Source organism: Halichoeres trimaculatus, unplaced genomic scaffold, assembly GCF_033239565.1.
Source record: "Halichoeres trimaculatus isolate MK-OKI-2021-1 unplaced genomic scaffold, fHalTri1.1 fHalTri1_scaffold_9, whole genome shotgun sequence".
In the NCBI taxonomy this organism is placed as follows: domain Eukaryota; kingdom Metazoa; phylum Chordata; class Actinopteri; order Labriformes; family Labridae; genus Halichoeres; species Halichoeres trimaculatus.
The window spans coordinates 33,039,298-33,060,100 of NW_027437188.1; the positions used below are offsets into that span (position 1 = coordinate 33,039,298).

General features: G+C 39.9%; 1 protein-coding gene and 1 long non-coding RNA gene across 2 annotated transcripts; one reads left to right on the top strand and one right to left on the bottom strand.

Annotated features, from left to right (window-relative positions):
- The first annotated feature begins 189 nt into the window (after positions 1-189).
- LOC141798452 (uncharacterized) lies at positions 190-19,945 on the top strand. Its single transcript, XR_012599161.1, has 3 exons — positions 190-259; positions 618-713; positions 18,942-19,945. It is a non-coding gene; the product is annotated as an uncharacterized LOC141798452 (long non-coding RNA).
- Positions 707-19,060, bottom strand: galnt17 (polypeptide N-acetylgalactosaminyltransferase 17). Its single transcript, XM_074680406.1, has 12 exons — positions 18,924-19,060; positions 16,115-16,460; positions 15,533-15,716; positions 11,528-11,694; positions 9,365-9,539; positions 8,836-9,033; positions 6,249-6,366; positions 3,652-3,837; positions 3,380-3,517; positions 3,203-3,298; positions 944-1,105; positions 707-864 (listed from the first exon to the last, which is right to left on the bottom strand). The coding sequence occupies exons 2-12, from the start codon at positions 16,347-16,349 to the stop codon at positions 724-726; spliced, it is 1,800 nt and encodes a 599-aa protein (XP_074536507.1). The 5' UTR covers positions 16,350-16,460; positions 18,924-19,060; the 3' UTR covers positions 707-723.
- Positions 19,946-20,803: the final 858 nt, after the last annotated feature.

Below are 20,803 nucleotides of genomic sequence, written 5' to 3' on the forward strand. Positions count from 1 at the left end.
TCTTCAACAAATCAGTGTAAACAAACTTCTAAATCAACCTCAGCTCTTCTTGAAACTCAATGACCTTCAAACAGAACAAATATTTCCTCAAATCAATATAAATAAAGGAAACAGAAAACTTTTTTCAGAAAGCAAACCCCCCCACAGTTGGTATGACCCAGTGATGACATCATCAATTCCATAAGAACCCAGGAAGTGCTGGACCAGCTCCTTTGGGCTGTTTGGCACCACATGGCAGACTAAACAGAGCAAACTAAAGGTAAGTAAGAAAACATTTTTAAGATGATGTGAGCCTGGGGTTAAATCAAAGTAACCATAGCAACAAAGACTGAGTGTGTGCTTGAAATTACTTTGTGCTTTGATGCGAACTGTAACTGACTGCTAACACAAACAAACCTGGGATAATGAGAGCTGCAGGGTAACAAAAGCAGAAGTAAATTATAGAAAAACAAACACCTGTGCAGAGAAATGTGATGTAATGAAGAGAAGTGGCACAAACATGAATCATGGCGACGTCACATCAACAGTCAGTCAAGTGTAAAAGACAGACAGACGCAGTCCTCATGCTGAAACTTGCTGAAACTTGCATTTTGAATCTTTTCTTTGTATAAAAACAGTCTTCCTCATCCCACTTCCTCGTCCCACTGAGACATCCACAGTTTACGTCTCTCCGTGTGAACGTGAGGAGCTGCTGAGTTCATGGTCCCGAAGAGGTCAGTCCCTTCACTGTTTCTTTATGGTGTTCTTAAAGGTCCACTTCTGCCCAGAGCAAGGCTGTAAGACCAGCCGGTAGCCGAATCGTGAATTAGCCGCCGGTATCACCTCCAGACAGCGACCTGAGGCGCGATTAACGAGCGATCCATTCTGCAGGATGAGACGTATTCATCACTGGTTTAAACCAAATCCACTTTTTATCACAGATTTGTTTCTCCTTCTTTCTCACCTGATGGAAATTCCACATGGTCTTCTCCTGGTTGGGCACCTCCTCGCAGCTCAGGAGCCGAGGGTAGGGGCTTTTCCCATCATCCAACACACACGGGGTGTCGTCCCCCGTGCTGCCCAGAGCCCCTATGAACAGCTGACCCTCTTTGGTGTAACGTCCAAGCTGAGAAAAACAACAGGAAGCACAGAGAAAGATCACAAACATCATTTGGTCTGAGCCGTTACAAATCCATCCTGAACTAGATTTCCCAGCAACAGCTTGCCTCCTTAAACTGCACCCAGGCTGACTGAGATCCTGACGGTAAGAGGGTCAGGATCAGATCAGTGGAGCAAAAAGGGGGTATGGACTATATGCGATGCATGGGGGCGCCGAGCTAGAGGGGGCGCCAAAGCGATAAGGGAGAAATTGTTTTGAGTCTGCATCTTCTGTATTTGACAGCTGTTTGTGTAAAAGATACAGTAAGAGATAGTAAGAATAAGAGAGAGTAAGAAGTATAGAGATCTCTATAGCTCTGCAGAGGCACGTCAGCACATCACTGATTAGCGCCCCTCCGCTCCTTCAACCCCTCCCATCCGCCCCGTTAGTGCGCGCGTGTGTGGGGGGACAGGACAGGCTTAAGAGTTTTCTTTTTGTAGGCAAAGATGGACAGACAGAGAAATGTGTGTGTTACGGTGAACAGCTGTTTGATCAGCTGATGCACGTACCCGCAAATGCGCACTGTGACGTTTGGCAGCGGGCCAAAGCCCATTCAAAAACTAGTGTGTTTTTATTATTAACACTTTGAAGACCACATCACCGTCCGTCTACACCGAAGTGACCACAATATATATTTTTTAGATAATTCAGCACTATTTCTGCCTGTCAAATCATCTGAACAAAGCCAGTTTATTTAAGCGGCTCATCAGCTGGCTAGGCACGCGTCACGATGATCTGCCTACTCAAGGACCTCGAGTTACGGGACACGTGCTTTGTTTTCAGCTCATATTAATTTTAATAAACCCAATCCACAGAAAATACGTTACAGAGAGCAGGGCAAACATGTCCAAGAGATAAAAACAGAATACACAGGAATCCAGCTAGCCTTTGGTGTAAAAAGTTGATTTATTTTTAAATACACATTTTTGTTTGGAAAATGCTGATTTCACATCAAAAATAATAATTAAAAAATAAAAATCTTGTGTGACTTGAAGCCTAAAAAAGATTATATATGTATATATGTATATAAGAATTTAAAAAAACCCATCGAAATGGACCTCATGGACCTCACCTATTCCAAAATCCATATACACACATGGGGAGGGGGGCGCCTGTCATGTGTCTGCATACCCCCCAGAAAGTAGGTAGTTGCGCTCCTGGATCAGATTCATGTGTTGAAAACAGAGGACACCAAAGCAGCTGGATTAAAAAGTTTAAATTATGTCACTGAAATGAAATATCATTGCTGTCAATTTTTTTATTATCTGTGGCTACATTATTTCAGATGGAATAAGACAAAAAAGAAAAAAAGAAAGCACTTCCCCTAAGGCTCTAGTTCTCATTGCGTCGTAAAACGGCGCTACCTCCGCTGCAGAGCCACAGCTGGCTACGAGGCGCTGCCGCTTAGTGTATCAGTCCAGATATTAACAAACGCAGGTAGTCTGCCAGGACTAGAGCTTTATTTAGCGGTGTTTTTGTGTGAAAGTAACGCGCTAAAAATTCTCTAAATAAAGTGTGAATGCAGACCGATATCAGATTTTTTCAGTGGGAGTCCGTTTATTTGTGTTTTTGGTCAAGTAAAATAAGCCCCCGTCTGAGTGCAGAGGAAACCGGCAGAGGAGCAGGGAGGGGGTGTTTGGTGCGAGCGCTCTGGGCTTCTGCTGCACAAAAACACTGCTGTAGGGGTAATTTCTGCCCTAAACCTTGTGATAGGACCCAACTTGTTCCATCCCAGAGTATCACTTTAAGTGCGTTTCTGTAAGACATTCACGTTGTGCTCCACAGAGCACAGATGTGAAGTTCTTCCAGGGTCTAAACTCTGTAGTCCAGCCCAGTGAGATTAAAAGAGACGCCCTACGGTCTGAGAGGTTGAGGAACCGACACGAGCTGACTCAGGACCTCAGCAGAAAAACTGCAACACAGAAACATTTCCAGCCCGACGGCAAAAGTCTTCTAAGAGGATTAAAGCTGAGCCTGTGTGGGAAACACCGCTGGAGATCAGAGGGACACTGATGAGCTGAGTGTGTTTCAGAGAGAGAAGAGGAGAGCTCTGTGTGGTCGTACCTGAGGAACCCATTCATGGCAGGGGTGCACGATGGCCGTGTAGTCGGCCTTCTCCCCCTGATCGATGCACAGGTGGTTGACGTTAGTGCTGCGGATCTGAAATGAAAGAGGGATGACCTTATAATACAAAATGCTTTAAAATATCATTCCTTATCACCTGCTTCTAAAAATGCTCACCTGTCCGTAGAAGAGCGTGTTAATGTACCGTCTCATCTCTGGGTAAACGTTGTCGAGGTACCACCCAAACTTTTTACACTTCAGACTCTTCTTCAGCGCCACCCTCTCAGAGATGTCTCCGTAGTCGATACCGTGGTCCTCCATGAGACATTAATGAATTATGATTGGTGCACTTTTCTCCAAAAACAGATAATCAAACATTTCGTTCAGCAGCAATCGCTCATGAGCAAAGAAGAAGAAGAGACGCAGCAGGACTTTGGGCCCCCTCTCACCTCCATGGGGATGTTCCAGGCCTGGTACACGTTGGATTTGTACTCGTCCAGCCAGACCTCAGCCACTCGCAGAGCGTTGCGTCGCATTTTGGACGTGAGGTCTTGGACGTAGGGTTTCTTCCTCCGACTCATGTGATAGACTCTGGAACAAGGCAGCACCTCCATACTGCCGCCACACAGCCACACCTGCAGGGGGCGGTACAGCAGAACACTGAGACGCACACTTCCACTTCCTTCACTAAGTTTGGAGCTTAGCCGCAACCGTTGTTTCTAAAGGGAAAGCAGATTTTTTGGGGGGATATAAAGCGAAGAGATAATGTATTTATTTATTTATTTATTGTTTGAAATGTGTCAATAATCAAACTTTGTAAACTCAGTTTGTAGTTCAGTGCCCAGAAGGAGAGCAGACTGTTTGGTGTTCCTCACAGTCAGGAAAGTCCAGCTCTCCATACGTTTCAAAACTCTCTTTTAGAAACGTAAATTACTTTTACAGAAAATGCGAATGTCAAAGCTACTTTGAAAAATATGGAACCAGTTTAAAGTGATACTCCGGGATGGAACAAGTTGGGTCCTATCACAAGGTTTAGGGCAGAAATTACCCCTACAGCAGTGTTTTTGTGCAGCAGAAGCCCAGAGCGCTCGCACCAAACACCCCCTCCCTGCTCCTCTGCAGGTTTCCTCTGCACTCAGACGGGGCCATATTTTACTTGACCAAAAACACAAATAAACGGACTCCCACAGAAAAACTCTGATATCGGTCTGCATTCACGCTTTATTTAGAGAATTTTCAGTGCGTTACTTTCACACAAAAACACAGCTAAATAAGGCTCTAGTTCTCATCGTGTCGTAAAACGGCGCTACCTCCTCTGCAGAGCCACAGCTGGCTACGAGGCGCTCGCCGCTTAGTGTATCAGTCCGTGCACGGCATGCCAGATATAAACAAACGCAGGTAGTCTGCCAGGACGAAGAGACACGATGCGAACAAGAGCCTAGAGCCTAGAGACTCCCACCGACTAGAGTCGGAGGAAACCGGCAGAGGAGCAGGGAGGGGGTGTTTGGTGCGTGCGCTCTGGGCTTCTGCTGCACAAAATCACTGCTGTAGGGGTAATTTCTGCCCTAAACCTTGTGACAGGACCCAACTTGTTCCATCCCGGAGTAACACTTTAAAACCTGTTTTGGTCTTCAAACATATTTGTTATCAGTCTGATAATCATTAGTTGATGATGCATTCAGTATCTGGTCTCATCTTTATATCCGAACTTTAAAAGACTTGTTCATTGATATCACCTTTGTATCTTTTTTTGACAGTTGTATAAAAAATTCTCCCTACCCAAACAAATTCATAGTTCTGTCAAAAACAGTGTCCCGATTTCGCGATCAACCTACTGATTCAGATCTGGACTCATTTCTTGAACCCGTTATTGTTTTGAAAGGATTAATTTCACATTTCTATAACCAGATACACTCTCTACATCTGATCTCCTTAAACCACATAAAGGAGGAGAAAGGATCATCAATATGTGCCAGTTTGGAGACATTCAGTGCCACTTCACAAAGGATAAACTGTCTAAAATCTATAAAGATATTGACCCAGTTTGTGACAGATGTTTGCAAGCACTGGCCAGCAGTGGTCGTATGCTCTGGTCTTGCTCAGCTTTACAATCGTACTGGGAGGGTATTTTCAGTGTACTGTTAAAAGTAAATAGGAAATCAGTTAAACCGAATGCTATGACTGCAAAGTTTGGTGCAACTCCGACCACAGTACATCTCTCTTCAGGAGAAACAACCTTTGTGGCTTTTACTGCTCTTCTAGCCAGATGTTGAATGTTGCTTAGGTGGGAATCCCCCAAACTGCCTTCCTTTATGTTGTGGGTAAAAGATGTTTTTCACTTTGCAAAGCTGGAGAGGGTTACACTTGAAAAAACTGAAATCTTATCAAGTGTTTTTGCCTTAGTTTCAGTAGAAAATGTCTTTTTAGACTTAATATTAGCCACATTCACCTGGCCAGTCCAGAAAATTGTCTTGTTCCAAGTCATAGAAAGACAAAATAAGGTCTGAATTGTTGTAACAAGTTAAAAAAAAATCTGCCAATAGAACAAGAGAAAGTGATTTCATTTTTTTCTCAATCAATTCTATTCATCATTATTTTAATTATATATTACCTTGTTCGACTTCTTTTATATTTTAAAATAATTTGTAATTTGCACTCCTTCTATTCCTACTTCTACTACTGTAGTTGCTTTGTATTGTTTTGTTTTGTTTGATTTGGTCAAAGTGTTATGTTGTTTTTATGTAACAAAAGCTCATGAACAGTTTTGGAAAAAATAAAAAAATAAATGTAAATGGCGTCTTATTACTTTGTAAGATCTTGATCCATATTTACAGAATGCCTTTAAAGTTTACTCTCCATCCCTTCGCTCTCTGTGTGACCTCTTTATCTCTGCTGTCCTGTGGTGAGCTGCACAGGAAACCTCCTCCAGGACTCTTAATGGGTCCTCATTTATCAGCGCTGACACCGTACGGTGGGCGCTGCTCTACTTCAACCTAAAGAGGTAAAGAGGGAGAGTAATCGAGTAGAAACTGGGTGAATCTCAAACCTTGATGCCCAGTTCGATGTTCTCCCCTCCCCAGACCTCCATGCCTGTGTCCAGCAGGCCGAGCTCGCCAAAGTACTCTCGGTTGATGACGAAGGAGCAGCCGATCATGGCTGGAGACCTGCAGGGTTGGACAAAAACACCTCAGAGCAAAGCATTTATTTATGGATGCTAACTTCTAAATCATCTCTGTCCTGATTTGCTCTGATAGTTTTTCTTTCATACTTGAAGACCATGTAGACTTTAGACAATGTGAGAGTGTGCATGGCTTAAAGTATTTCAGCATTTGGCTCGAAAACAAAAAGAAAGGACCACATTGCCAATCAAGTTTGTCTGCCAGTGGCATGAGGGATAATGCAGATTATGCTCTCAACCAAACTATTAAAACTAGCCAATGGGAAGAAGAGAAGGGGCGGGTCTTAGAGTCCATACCGGAGTTTTGCACCGTTTCGTTTGAAGTGGGGTTGTATGAGCTCTATGTGACCACTAAGGACATTAGATACAGTAGAAAGTTGTCTCCTCTCCCTCAGTAAGACACAAACTGTAATCGATGGTGACGAGGAAATAGACGCCAACAGGGAAAGACCGTACCAGATTCAAAGGCTATTTTCTCTGCCTACAAGGACTAAAATCAAAAAGTAATACCATAGTTTAAGAGTACGATACATAAAATATTTTTTAAGTGCATTAAGACTTCGGAAATACAAACATTTATCTGGACCTAACTAACTGGTCATGTGTCCTTCCTCAGCGCTAGTGCGCTCCGTCCCCCCTCCTCCTTTCAGCTGTAGGGAATGTAAACAAGCTTTGCTTCGGGCGCCGGTTTTAGCCTCGTGTAAGTTCGATCAAGTATCGTAATTCTTTTGTTTGTACTCTAAGGATTGGGAGGATTTCCGACTCTATCTTGATGTCCAGTGTCCGTGGATGTTTCCTCTGTATTCCTTTCGGTCGCCATCTGTAGCAGCTCTTCTGTGTAGCTACTTCGGTTCATACAGGTATCCTTTTGGTTCCAAAGTGAATGAAACTTCATCGTTACTGTCATAGTCACTCATTTTGAATTTCCTACACTGCCTCACTTTTTGATTTTAGTTCTTGTAGGCAGAGAAAATAGTCTTTGAATTTGGTACCGTCTGTCCCTGTTAGCGTCTATTTCCCCATCACCATCGATTAAAGTTTGTGTCTAATGTCCTTAGTGGTCACATAGAGCTCATACAGCCCCACTTCAAAATAACTGAGCTATCCCTTTAAAAATAAATGGCGCTGGGCATGGTTGGAAACCCTTTAGTTGCTGGTGCAAAAAGTTGAAGGATCTGGGTGCTTGTTTCTGTAACGTGCTAAAAAATGTATGTATACAACTAGTAAGGCCCCTGCTGTCCGCACTCTGAACCTCACAACTTGTTTGCCAGAAGCCACAGCCACCACTGAGGAACCAGCATCAATAAGCAACTGGGTTTGCGATCGCAAAATATACGTGGAGACTTTTTTGCAGAATCAGAATCAGTATAAATGAATTGTTAGCTAGAGAGTACCTGCACTCCCCCCAAAAGCAAAAAAGTTTAGACCCAGGATTATTTTTCACTTTAAGCCCTGTATGTCGGGCTGGGACGGTATGCTATTCTCGCAATTTGATTCTGCTACGATTTTTGGGGTGCTTATTTGATTTAAATTGCAGTTCTTCAATATTTACAATTTTTGTGATTTTTAGTTTGCTTTTTGAACACCAGACTATGTGAAAAAGTTGAATAATATGATAATGTCTACAGACAATATCAGGGGCCACATTTTCCCATTAAATGTGTAACCGAGTTAAAAATGCATCATATTTTCTATATATTTTTGTAATTTATTTTTGAGAATTTGTGTTAATTTTCTTTGAATATTTTAATGGGTATTTGTGAATTTTATCAATAAGTTGTTTTTATTTGGAGTTATTTTATTTCTCCTGCTAAAATTGCCATTTTGGCCTTTCATGCTTTATGTATCTACTAAGTTTCCGTAGCTCCTCCGCTATGCCCCTCACAGCATTTTTGTCGGTTGATTTGTTAAGATTATTAAGGCTAAAAAGTATGTTTTTCAGTAATATCTGGTGTGATTTGGTGGACAGTTTTATTCACAATTTGTGTGTTATATTAATAACATTTTTGGATGTGTTTTGTTACATTTATTATGTGGTTATAGTACACAGTTTAGCTCAGGCAGTGCTAGTCCGCATCGATGAGGGAGCTGACGTGCAGAGTGAGGTGCAGAAGGAAAATGGTGTGTTTTGTGTCTTCTGCAGACAAATAAATCCTGAAAAGTGTTCTTGTGTCAGTCTCCACATCTAGGCCTTAACCACGTCTGTTACAAATGCACATCACGTGAGTCAGAGAGAAACATTTTGCCCTCTGCTGGAGAAAAGTGGAAACTTTTTTCCAATCCAGTTTACAAACAAAGACTAAAATGAAGAGAATGTGAAAAAAATGACTTTTTTGAGAAAGAACTCAGATTTTGATATCGCCAAACAGAAAATCCAGATGTATCATAACGATTTTTTTTCCGACCCCTACCTGTACGTGTAAGAACTGTGTTTGTATGAACGAGGATTTCTTGCCTGATGGGCGCCGACTCGTCCCCTGTGTCGAGCCACTGTTTGGACGGGGGGATGTACATGCACCACAGCTCCCAGTTGTAGGCGTGTCCTTTCTGCCCGTAGTATTCCACCTCCAGCGTGTCATAGTTGATGTTGTCGATGGAGGGCAGCACTACCCTCCTGTGGTTCTCTTTGATCCGAGCGAGAGCCGGCTCAGCCCTGACGGGAGTGTAAACACAGAGAGATGAACACACAAGACGAACACATTGGAAAGAATCCGTCTTTTTGCTGGTTTGTGTTTTCTTTCTTGGTGGAGCTTTGAGTCTGGATGTATCTTGTAATCCTAAGTCTACAGCTACGTCTCTCTCCAGCTCCTAATCTCAAAACCTCTCAGGTGTGAAATTGCTTTGTGTGTGTGTTCTTTTGTCCTCACCTGTAATGAATCTGTCCCCTAAAAGCAATACTTACAGCCTGTTATTGCTCAGACTGTTGTCATGATTTGTAATTCAGTGATTCTCGCACGGCTTGATGAGAAAGTGTTAATACTCACCAGAACACGGTGAACTCCACGTGGGCATCAAAAAACCCCGTCACCTCTCCAGTGGCCACCTTCCAGCCCTCGATCCTGGCTTGGATGAGTCCCATTCGCTTCTGGTTTCGGATGATCTTAACCAGGCCGGGGTAGCGCTTGTTGACGTATTCCTCCAGAGGTCCTTTCAGCTGCTCTGTAGAGAGTGAAAATAACAAACAAAACCAGAAATTATCTCAGAGAGACGGCATCAGCAACATGGCAGACGTAGAAGTAGCTTATTTTGTGCCCAGAAACATCCTGATACTAACATCAACATACAGGCAGAGGAGGGGGTTGAGGCAGACACAGACACAGACACACGTATAGAGGCCCATAGGAGATGATAGAGCTGACGTTTAATTTTTTTGGAAAATCCTGCTGACCCTACCTTTAAACGTGCAGTGGTATGGTTTCTCTTTTATTCCAACTTAATGTAATATCTGGGATATATTTTTCCTTTCCTGCTCTGTTTGTTAATCTGACGTCTGCTTGTGATTTGATGAGTATGCCATAACTTTTATAAAAAAGACATTAGGGAAAGGACAACTTTTTTTTTTGTGCCAATCCAATTTGAATTACAATTCTTAGATTTTTTCTATTTTTTGTGATTTTTAGTTTGCCTTTTAAACTCCAGACTGTGTGAAAAAGATGAATAATAATATCGACAGACTATCAGGAGCAATTTTTCTGTCAAAAGACAACACTTGAGTCAGTTTTTGGATTTTATTCAGGGGATCTGATGTCACGCTGCTAGACAGTTACAGAAAAACATTTTTTCTGCTGGAGAAAAGTGGTTACCATTTTTCCATCCGGTCTATAAATAAAGACTAAACAGAAGAAATTAAATTTAAAAAAAAGACAAAATAATATAAATAAATAATAATTTAAAAAATAACCAAAAAAAAACAATTTAAAAATCATAAAACAAATAAATAATAATAATCAAAAATTAACCAAAAACATCACAATTTAAAACTCATAAAACAAATAAATAATAATAATAAAATCACTAAAAACATCACAATTTAAAACTCATAAAACAAATAAATAATAATAATAAAAAATCACCAAAAACATCACAATTTAAAACTCATAAAACAAATAAATAATATTAATAAAAATCACAAAAAAAATAATAATTTAAAAATCACAAAACAAATAAATAATAATAATAAAAAATCACCAAAAAATATCACAATTTAAAACTCATAAAACAAATAAATAATATTATTAAAAATCACCAAAAAAAATAATAATTTAAAACTCATAAAACAAATAAATAATAATGATAAAAATCACCAAAAAATATCACAATTTAAAAATCATAAAACAAATAAATAATAATGATAAAAATCACCAAAAAATATCACAATTTAAAACTCATAAAACAAATAAATAATATTATTAAAAATCACAAAAAAAAATAATAATTTAAAACTCATAAAACAAATAAATAATAATGATAAAAATCACCAAAAAATGTCACAATTTAAAAATCATAAAACAAATTAATAATAATTATAATAAAAATTACCAAAAAATCACAATTTAAAACTCATAAAACAAACAATCCTTGTACTTATGTAAGTCCATTTATTCTCCCACTCCCAAAAGACTTTAAAGAAATACAAAACTAGACCCTGAATGAGTGATGGGCATTGAAAACCAGTTCCTGTTAAGAGCCAATACGAAATGGTTCAGTCCATCGCCATCATCATTCTTAACAATTCCCTTACGAATTCTTTCACCAGAACTGCCAGACCTTACGACGGCTACTCGACCCAGCTATCTTAGCTCAGCAGATAGTTTCCTGAAAAAATTTTGATTCTGGATTTACAGCTTGATTTTCGGTGAACCCAATATCGTGTCTTATCTCAGCTCCTGAGCCAAGTGTATCATCACATCTCTATTATATATTGAAGAATGAAAATGTTAAATTAATTTTAAAAATAACATTCTATTATTAAACAAAGTGACATTTTTTTTTAACACATAAACGCAAAAAAGTACATTCAAATGTGAAAGGTACCCATCCCTATATACAAGACACATTAAACCTGGTTTTTATTCTGGTTTGGATCCAACAGCTTCATATCAAACTAATTTCACCTTGAGAAACAGAAATCTGTCATTTCTACTCACCGTCATCGCTCATGTCGTCCACCAGGATGATTTCCTTGAGCAGGTGAGCCGGCGTGTGATTGACAGCTGAGTGGACCGAGCGTAGGAGCACCGACAGGGCCTCGTTCACGAAGATGAAGATGAGGGAGATCTGGGGGAGGTCTCGAGGGTATTTGATCTTTGAGCAGCTACACAGACACACGAGAACAAGACACATCATCTGTTAACGCTTGCTTGTTTCACTCAATCTTTAACGTTCCTATGAAGGGTGCTGCTGATATCTTGTTTTTCGTTTGGAGATAAATATTCAGAGCGTGTCTGCTGAGGAGGAAGGAGGTAGACCAAGGCCAGGACTCCGAGCGCAGACACATAAAGAGAGAAAGCCGAACCTTTTCTGTCACATTACCTCTGCTGAGTTATTTAATCTACCTTGTAAAATCCAGTCTTAGACACATTCCCAAAAAGAAGGAATCTATCTCCTCATATTCAACAGAAAAGCTTTGAGCTTTTAGGAAGGAAACCTCCAAAAACAGATGCTGATGTGGATTGTAAATTATTTGACAAAAAGCCTCGAGGTTTGGCATCACAAAGAAAAACACTTGAATTATTGCTGCTCAAACCTGAGCTGATGGGATGTATTTTGCATGTGTAAGAGTTATGTTTTATTCAGTGATTCAGAGACAGGTTTTCTTTGAACAAAGAGGCTCTGAGCTGCAGGAAACCGCTCAGTGTTTGAGGTTTCGTGAGCAGCGGTGCACCAATCTGAGGGGCGACATTTAAAGAGGAGGCTCCCGGGAACAGAAGTTTGAACTTCCATACAGAGCTGGTAAAGATTAAACACCTGTTTAATGAGAAGAGTTTCAAAGTGATCTTGCAAAAGTTTAAACACACTTTAAAATGAGATTATCAGCGCCAATATTGCTGGTTACAGGTTATTTCAAAATGCTACTTCTTAGCTTGGAGTCTAAAGGTCTTTGCACTCTGAGTCTGTTTTTTTCTTCCGTAATTGGCGCTTATCCCATGTTATGTCGATCATGTTTGAATACTGACGCCCAAATTTTTGTCTGTCGTTGTTTTTTTTGGAACAAGTTTAATTTTTCGTGTTTGTTTGCATCTGGCCAGCTCATTTCCTGGGTAGTTTGACTCCTCAGAGATGCCGTAGGCTACTCCCACATTTTCTGACATATTTTCTTTAAATATTTTGGTCGATGTTTAGATGATAAAGGAAGATTTGTGAATGTGTGTGATGGTGTGTCTGTGTGTGCATACCTCTAACATGCTGACAGCCATTGCTAAGGATAAATTGCTTGACGACTCCATTGTTTTCATACTGCAAATTTTTTACAATTTAAAGAAAAATAAAGGCATCAGATTCAGAGTGCAAGGGGTCTGTGGGAAACATTTTTTTTTGGGATTACGGATCATGTTTCAAACCGTAGCGCTACGCAACTGTACTGATAAATACCGTACCTCAGTGCGTTGTATCCAGTAAAAAGTTGACTTGAACAAAGAAAATTTGTTTCGATCTGATCTCCGTTTAATTCCAAAACAAACACACGCCTCACTAAAAGTAATTTACGACAGTGTGCGGAGACTCCGGGCCACAAGGTGGCGAGGGAGAGCAATTAAAACGGATCCTCCACACAGCATCTTTGGAGAAACTATCACAATAAGCCAATCAGAAATATCATCTTCTTCACTCTCTTGTCTTCACTGCCTCTTCCTCTCACAGCTGCTTCAACTTTAGATCCTTTGTGTTCGTAAGCTTTGATGTCTTTAATGTATGCTGTTTCAAGAAGGAGCACAAGCACTAAAACTTGACAACTTTATTCAAGAGTAATACAGAGAACACTCTTCCCTTGCTGATTTAATAACTCAGCTTTATGAACATTATGAATAAGGCAAGAGTGAGAGGAAGAGGGAAGAAGAGCCGGAGGCGTCGCATCACTCCTACAGCTTCATTCACTCGTCTATAAGTGAGCGTACAGTCTGCTGCTGCTGCTGCTATCAAGAGCTATCTTCCTGCTCATACTGACAAAAGCTGAACCTGTTGTGCTCAGGATGGACTCTGGGTTCCTCTATGTTGAAGTTAGTATGACAGAAAAGGCAGTGAGCAGATTAACGCCTCACCCCCTGACTTTCACGCTCCAGCGTCCCCTCTCGTCTTCTTCTGCTGCCGCTGTCGGCGGTTTTAAGAGACATTAAGCCAGAAAGAGCAAACTCCAGCTCGCGCACGCTGCTGCTGCTGCTAAGCCTGAAAATATCACATCCCAACACGCTTCACACGCTTCACACGCCACTTTGATCCCGCCAACATAAAAGACCCCCTGGTGACAAAGAGAGTGCTCTGTGCTGACACACACACACATGCACACACACTCATGTAAGTGCATAAAGAAGCTGGGGGTCGCTGGGATCAGAGCGCAGCGCTCTCATTAGTCACTCAGAGGTCTTTAGAGTGAGTGTGCTACTTTATAAATAACAACAACAACAACAACAAAGCTAACAGATGATAGTCGCTCCCTGCACAGGAGACATGAAACTCTCTATCTTGGATTTAGCTCACGCTACCAGTCAAACATTTTAAAAACACCTCAGTTTTTCCAGATTTTAATTAAAATTCAAGAAGTTCACGTCCAATAAAGAGCTTTAGATGATACAAAAAGAAAGTGATGAACTGTGGTTTCAAAAAATAAAGATAAGGTTACCCAAAGCTACTAACAGTTCCAGGAAGGTGGAGCTAAAAGAATCAACAGGCCAATCACACTCCGTAGCCCTTGGTTAAGCACGTGTGGTGAAGCGGTGTCCCAATTCTCCTTAAGACCAAGGGGAAGGTGACAAACTGAGACCTCATTTGAAATCAAGGTGTATGAGAAATATTCCATGACTCTTTTTTTTTTTAGTCAGATATACAATTTTGCAGTAAAAGCTTTCAAACTGCTTTGAAGTTTTTGCATTTTTTTTGTATTTCAATTTTTAACATTTTTGAAAAATTAAGAAAAAAATCAATTTCAATGAAGATCTTGCAAATTTATGTAATTTCTGCAAATAATTAGATTCAAATTTTTCCGGAAAGAAATGCAGATTTGTTTTTTTTCTTTTTTAAATATTGTTACTTTTAATTTTTTTTTTTGCACATTTCTGAAATTGGCCTTTTAATTGTTTTTTTTTGCAAATTTCTGAAATTCCAAAGTTTTTCAATTTTGGCACACTTTTTAAGTTTCATCTTTTTAAAAAACAAAAACAAGAACAAATGTATACATTTTTTCCAAGTTTTAAAAAATTAGTACATTAGCAATTTCATAAATTTCATAAAATGGAAAATTTATGAAATTTTACATGATATATTTTGAAAATTTCAAAAAAATATTTATTAAATGTGTTAAAATAAAAAACTAAGACTTTTTTTGGAAATGGAATCCTTTTAAATGAGAATTGCTCTAAAGGTTCTGCAAACATTTCAATTTTTGACATTTTTACAAATTATGGCATTTCATTTTAATGAAAATAAACATTGATTTTGTACATTTTTCATATTTACACAATTGTTTAAAAATTTGCTTATTTTTGAAATGACCCTTTTTTGGCAAATTTTTGAAGTTTAAAATTTTTGAATTTTTTGCAAATTTTGGCTCACTTTTTAGGTTTCATCTTTTAAAAAATTAACTATTTAATTACATTTTTCAAGTTTTAAAAAAATATAAACTTAAAAAAAATCATACATTTCATAATTTTTGCACATTAATGAAATTTATCAGTTATATTTTTTCAAAATTTTCAAAAATATTTATTCAATTTGTTTAAAATGACAATCCAAGACATTACATGCACATTCAATAAACACAAAATTCATTTTATTTGGAACTAATTGGAATAACTAATTACTAGACTTAGAATTTTGTTTACTATTTTTGTCTTGATTGTGAAGATTTTTACATTTAAAAAAAATATAAACAGACTTTTTTGTGCAGCCTTAACATAGAAACAGGTTGTTAAGTAAATCTGATCCTCTCTATATTTACTCACCTGTTGGGCCGGAAGTCTGGCGTGGTGCGATCCAGAGAGATTTTGTCGCTGAGGTAGGCGTTGTAGCCGTACTTCTCTGTCAAGATTTTACCGGTGCTCTCCTCATCCGGAGTCAGAGTGGCAGGCTGGCCGCCTTCACCTCGACCACCGAATCCCTCGATCAGGCCCAGAGATTTGGACAGACCTGGAGAGGAGGATGTTACTGAGTCACTCTGTACCTGTTCATACTCAGAGCTGTTTCAGGTTTTTCTGATGTGCTGGAGAATGAGCTCCGTCTCTGTGTGACTGTGTTTGCTCATGGGCTAAAGAGTAGTTCTGCTGTGTACAGGAGCTGGCACTACAATTATGCTGCTACAGTATCCCGAGGACACAGAGCCAATAACAAACAAAACCACCTCAACAAACATTGACTTTTATTCACGTTGGTCCAACCTTCCCTTCTATAGATGTATTTTTAATCCCAGCAGACTGAGTATTATGATTATTTGAAATCAAGAGAAACGCTTTAAAAGCTCATTTAGCACTAAAAAGTCCTTTAGAGAAAGTATGATGACACAGTTTGAGTGTTACGCTGCTCTTTACCGTTCAGCTGCCTGTACACCACGTCCTCCAGAAAGCTGAGCCTCTTCAGCAGCATCTCGTGGCTGATATTGGGCCCCTGCACCACCCCGCTGACCTCGGGCCTCCTTTCCTCAGCTGGAGCCTCGCGTACGGTGGCTTGATGCATGTTGCACCTGGCCCAGAAGGTGATGAAGCCAGCGAGCGCAATCACATTCAGCACCAATGAGACCCTCCATCGTCTGAGCAGAAAAGCCATTAAAAGTCCGGGCTCCAGCTGCTGGTGGTGGGACGGTTCAAGGAGGAGGGAGGGGACCCCGGGGTCTGTCTCACAGAGTCAGGGCTCCCTTCGTCTGCGGTGCTCAGAAACCTGCGGCGAGTAGTAAATAGGGATTAATGAGGGAGGTACACATCACTGCAGAGCCAGTTTCATCCTGAGCTAATGTGCTTATTACAGAGGGTGGAGGCTAAAGACTATACAAGACAAGGGGAGGTTCACTTCTTCACGTGTGCTGCACTCCTGCTTTCTTTCTGATAATAGATCATCAAAATTTAAAACAAAGAATAGGGAAGACCGGGTGTGGTTGTAACACTTTTTGCTTCAGCACCTCCAACTCACTGATATTTTGATTCAGAGTTCTCAAACTTTGATGCAACTTTTCCACATTTGTTTACTGCAAAAACATGAACGTAGCATCCGCGACGTCACCTGTCTCTTCCTGAAACCGTGAAATGAAGCCACATACGATATGACGTGGGCTGTAATTTTTTCTTCAAGCAGCCACAGGGCGCCCAGCGGTCACGTGACCTTAGCTGTGCCTCTGATTGGAAAATTAAACGATGCTAATAACTTCTGAACCGCAGAGTTCGAAAAAAATTCACTCACCGTACAGTGTGTGCCGCTAGTGAAATCAACATTTTAGACCCAAGCTGTTTTTTGAACCAGGCTGTAAATATGTTTTTAATGCCATAAAAGTTTGTTTTTATTGCTGGGTGTGTACATGACTTCTGGTCTCATTGCAACCAGCCTCAAGCCAATTTCTTCAAGTATATATTTTTCCTATTTTGCACAAGAAATGAATACAGTGTGGGAAAATAAGTACTGAATGTGTCAACTTTTTTTCTCATTACATTTATTTCCAAAGCTGCAATTCAAACAGAATTTCTACCAGACATTGGTATTAACTCAAATAATCCACACGTGAAAAGAAATCACAACGTTCAGGTCCATAAATAATGATTATGTGGAATTAAGTACGATAACACAGGAAAAAAGTATTGAACACACCATGGAAAGGCTGTATACTTTGGCAAGGAAATGAACCATACCACCTGAAATCTGTCAGTAATTATTACTTGAACTTCCAATTAGTGCAAACCAACATCAGCTGGGCTAGAGCAAATTGATGGTCCTATAAAAAAGGTTGTTTTTTTCACCAAGCAGTTAAATACCACACACCTCATGATGGGTAAAGGCAAAGAGCTCTCTGAAGACATTCACAACCTGATTGTTGATCAGCATCAGAATGGACCTGGTTACAGACTTATATCAAAGCACCTGAATATTCCAGTCAGCACCGTTGGGGCCATTATTCACAAGTGGAAGAAGCACCACCTTACCATCAACAGGCCACGCACAGGAGCTCCTTGAAGATTTCTGACCAGGGAGTCAGAAAGATAGTCAGAAGAGTACTCAACCAGCCAAGGACCACCCTGAAAGTGCTCCAGAAAGACTTGGAGGCAGCAGGTACAATTGTTACAGAGAAAACAACAGGCAATGCACTCCACCGCCATGGCCTCTATGGACGCTCAGCCCACAAGACTCCATTCCTCAAGAAAAGGCATGTTGAAGCTGGTTTAAAGTTTGCTAAACAGCATCTTGACAAGCCTGTAGAATACTGGGAGAATGTTGTCTGGTCAGATGAGACCAAAACTGAACTTTTGGGCTGTCATACTACAGACCATGTTTGGAGGAGAAATGGCACTGCACATCAGCCAAAAAACACTACACCAACAGTGAAGTTTGGAGGTGGAAGCATCATGGCATGGGGTTGTTTCTCATCTCATGGTGTTGGCAAACTTCATATAACTGACGGAGCAATGAATGGAGCCATGTATGGGGAAATTCTTGATCTGAATCTGCTGCCATCCACCAGGATGATGAAGATGAGACGTGGCTAGACGCGTCTGGAAGCTGTCATTGCAAACAAAGGCTTCTCCACTAAGTATTAGATGAGTCTCAGTTAGCGTGTTCAATACTTTTTTACTGTGTTATCGTACTTAATTCCACATAATCATTATTTATGGACCTGAACGTTGTGATTTCTTTTCATGTGTGGATTATTTAAGTTAACACCAATGTCTGGGAGAAATTTAGTTTGAATTGCAGCTTTGGAAATAAATGTTGACCCGTTTAAGACTTATTTTCCCAACTGTAACATAACAAATGTGATGATATATGCACCATAATACAATTTGCTAATTTAAAAAAAAGACACTTGATGATCTCTGCAATTATGTGTGCAGAAAAAATATAGGCAATGGCTAAATGAGTTAAATATCGGCAAAAAAATCCAGCTGGGACACCAACTTTTGCATTTTTGCAGTAATGCATTACATCCCTTGGGATGCTCTGCAGCTCGTTATCACCTGTAGTGATTTCAGTGTTTTTGATAGTTAACTAAGAACTCCTCAGAGGAGCTTTAAGCAGATGGAGATCCTCGGTCTGCCTCCTCTCCTCTCCTCTCCTCCCTGCCGTCTCAGACTGAGGAGAAATCCGTTTGAAACACAGAAAATCAAACCTCTATTTGTTCCAAAGGGTCAGCCTTTCTACCTCTCTGTTCTTCGACAGCCTGGTCCCACATCGTCCTGCAGCCATCAATCGTTGGATTATTCACCCCGGGATGAGGAGACTGCGCCGGCAGAGAGCGGGAGAGCGCGGGGGGAGAGATGCTGCATCCTCCGCTGAGGGCGCAGATGCTCCGGGATCAGAAAACAAAGACGCGCTGCTCTCACATTTTCCCACTCACACAGCAAATTCCGGCGTTTCCCTGTGCTGCAGCACACCCTTCTTGATTGTTGGGTTGTTATTTCCTCTGTTTCTTCTTATAATCCACACAACCCGTGGAAATGGTGTAGGGGAAAAACGTGGAGTGGATCCAGAGACACCAGAAGGGGAGGGGGTGGAGTGTCGACCTATGGTGTCGATTCACTGCCGGAATACCCTTTCTTTTCTTCTCTTTCTTTCTTTCTCTTTAATGATAGCCTTAAAAATTCAACCTATATCTAAAACATCTCAATTTAACTGATAAAACTCCTTCTTTTATATCCTCCTCCTCCTTAATGGGAGAAAATTGAAGCAGCTGCAGAGAAAAGCTAAAGATGTCTGCACTGACCCCCTGCGGTGTCTCCATCCCAGGAGGCTTCTTTTTGCAGGAGAGTGAATCAAAACTAAAGTTAAAGAAACAGAATCTGCACCAGAAATAAATTCAAAATATTTAATATCATCAGCAAGAAAAAAAGCATTTTCTTATGTTACTTAAAACGTTTTTAAAGAATAAACATGTAGGTAATTAAAAATCACAGGCACTCTCTGAACACAGACAGCACATAAAACTTCATTTGTAAAGCAGAAACACATGGCTCTAACAGCTAAGCTCCAAACCGGGTTTTGAGTTTTCTGATGCAGAAATCTGTCAGATAACAGAAAAGTTAATCCATAAAACATAAATATTTTTAGTTAATCAAATTATCTGAGAGCAGAAAAACAGCATCACTCAAGATTCAAGGAGCTTTACTGTCACACCAGCATTCATTTACATTCATTTGCACATGGATAGATGCAAAACTTCACCCTCCAGGTCCTGGTTTTATAAGCCTGATAAATATCTAAAAAAAAAAAAAAGTGCAAAACACGATGAAAAGGAAAAAAAACCTTAGATACAAAGTAAAAAAAAAAACTTTTACTTTATGATGCTTTGACCTTAATACAATACAGTATAGATATTTCAACTCTTTACTTGGTTATTTTTGTAACTTCAATACCTCCCCTGCAGTAGATGGCGCAAAGGAGCTAGTACTCTGTATTTTGCCAATAGATTGTATAATAGATATAAATTTCAAAGTATATTCAAATTGTTTTTTTAATTCTACACTTGATGATGTGAGTTTTTGTTGCACTGAACAAGTCAGTATGCCATAGACACCAATGATTTCCTTGGTCCTTTTAATTTTGAGTAATATTTTGATTTCCATGAACATCATCTCTATTTTTTTCTTTGTTATCCGTGTAGAATACCGCAATAAATCACAATATTATGACATTGTGATACATTGTGATATTATCGTATCGTGACCAAAGTATCGTGGTGCGTATCGTATCAGAATCAGAATCTGAATCACTTTTATTCGCCAAGTATTTTCAAGAATACAAGGAATTTGACTCTGGTTTAAACTGCACTCCCTCAGTACAATTGTTGTGAATAGAAAGACATTAAGAGAAACACTAAATATTACAAAAAGTAGAAAAAATAGAGCTTAAGTAGTAGAGAACAATAATTACATTATTAAATAAAGAACTTTGTACAGAGTAGAATAAAAAGTTATACACAATTTAAGTTAAAAACAGTGTTGTTAAGAATTGTGAGGGGAGGAGGAGGGGATTTCTCCTGAAGTCCACTGTCATCTCCACAGTCTTGAGCAGGTTCAGCTCCT

Bases quoted from the DNA above. Each gene is read 5' to 3' on its own strand.
- galnt17 (XM_074680406.1), bottom strand. From the start codon at position 16,349: ATGGCTTTTCTGCTCAGACGATGGAGGGTCTCATTGGTGCTGAATGTG. The intron at 3,518-3,651 runs GTGAGAGGGGGC...TGTCTCATGGAG, and splicing joins CCTGGAACATCCCCATGGAG to GACCACGGTATCGACTACGG. The intron at 3,299-3,379 runs GTGAGCATTTTT...CTTTCATTTCAG, and splicing joins ACACGCTCTTCTACGGACAG to ATCCGCAGCACTAACGTCAA.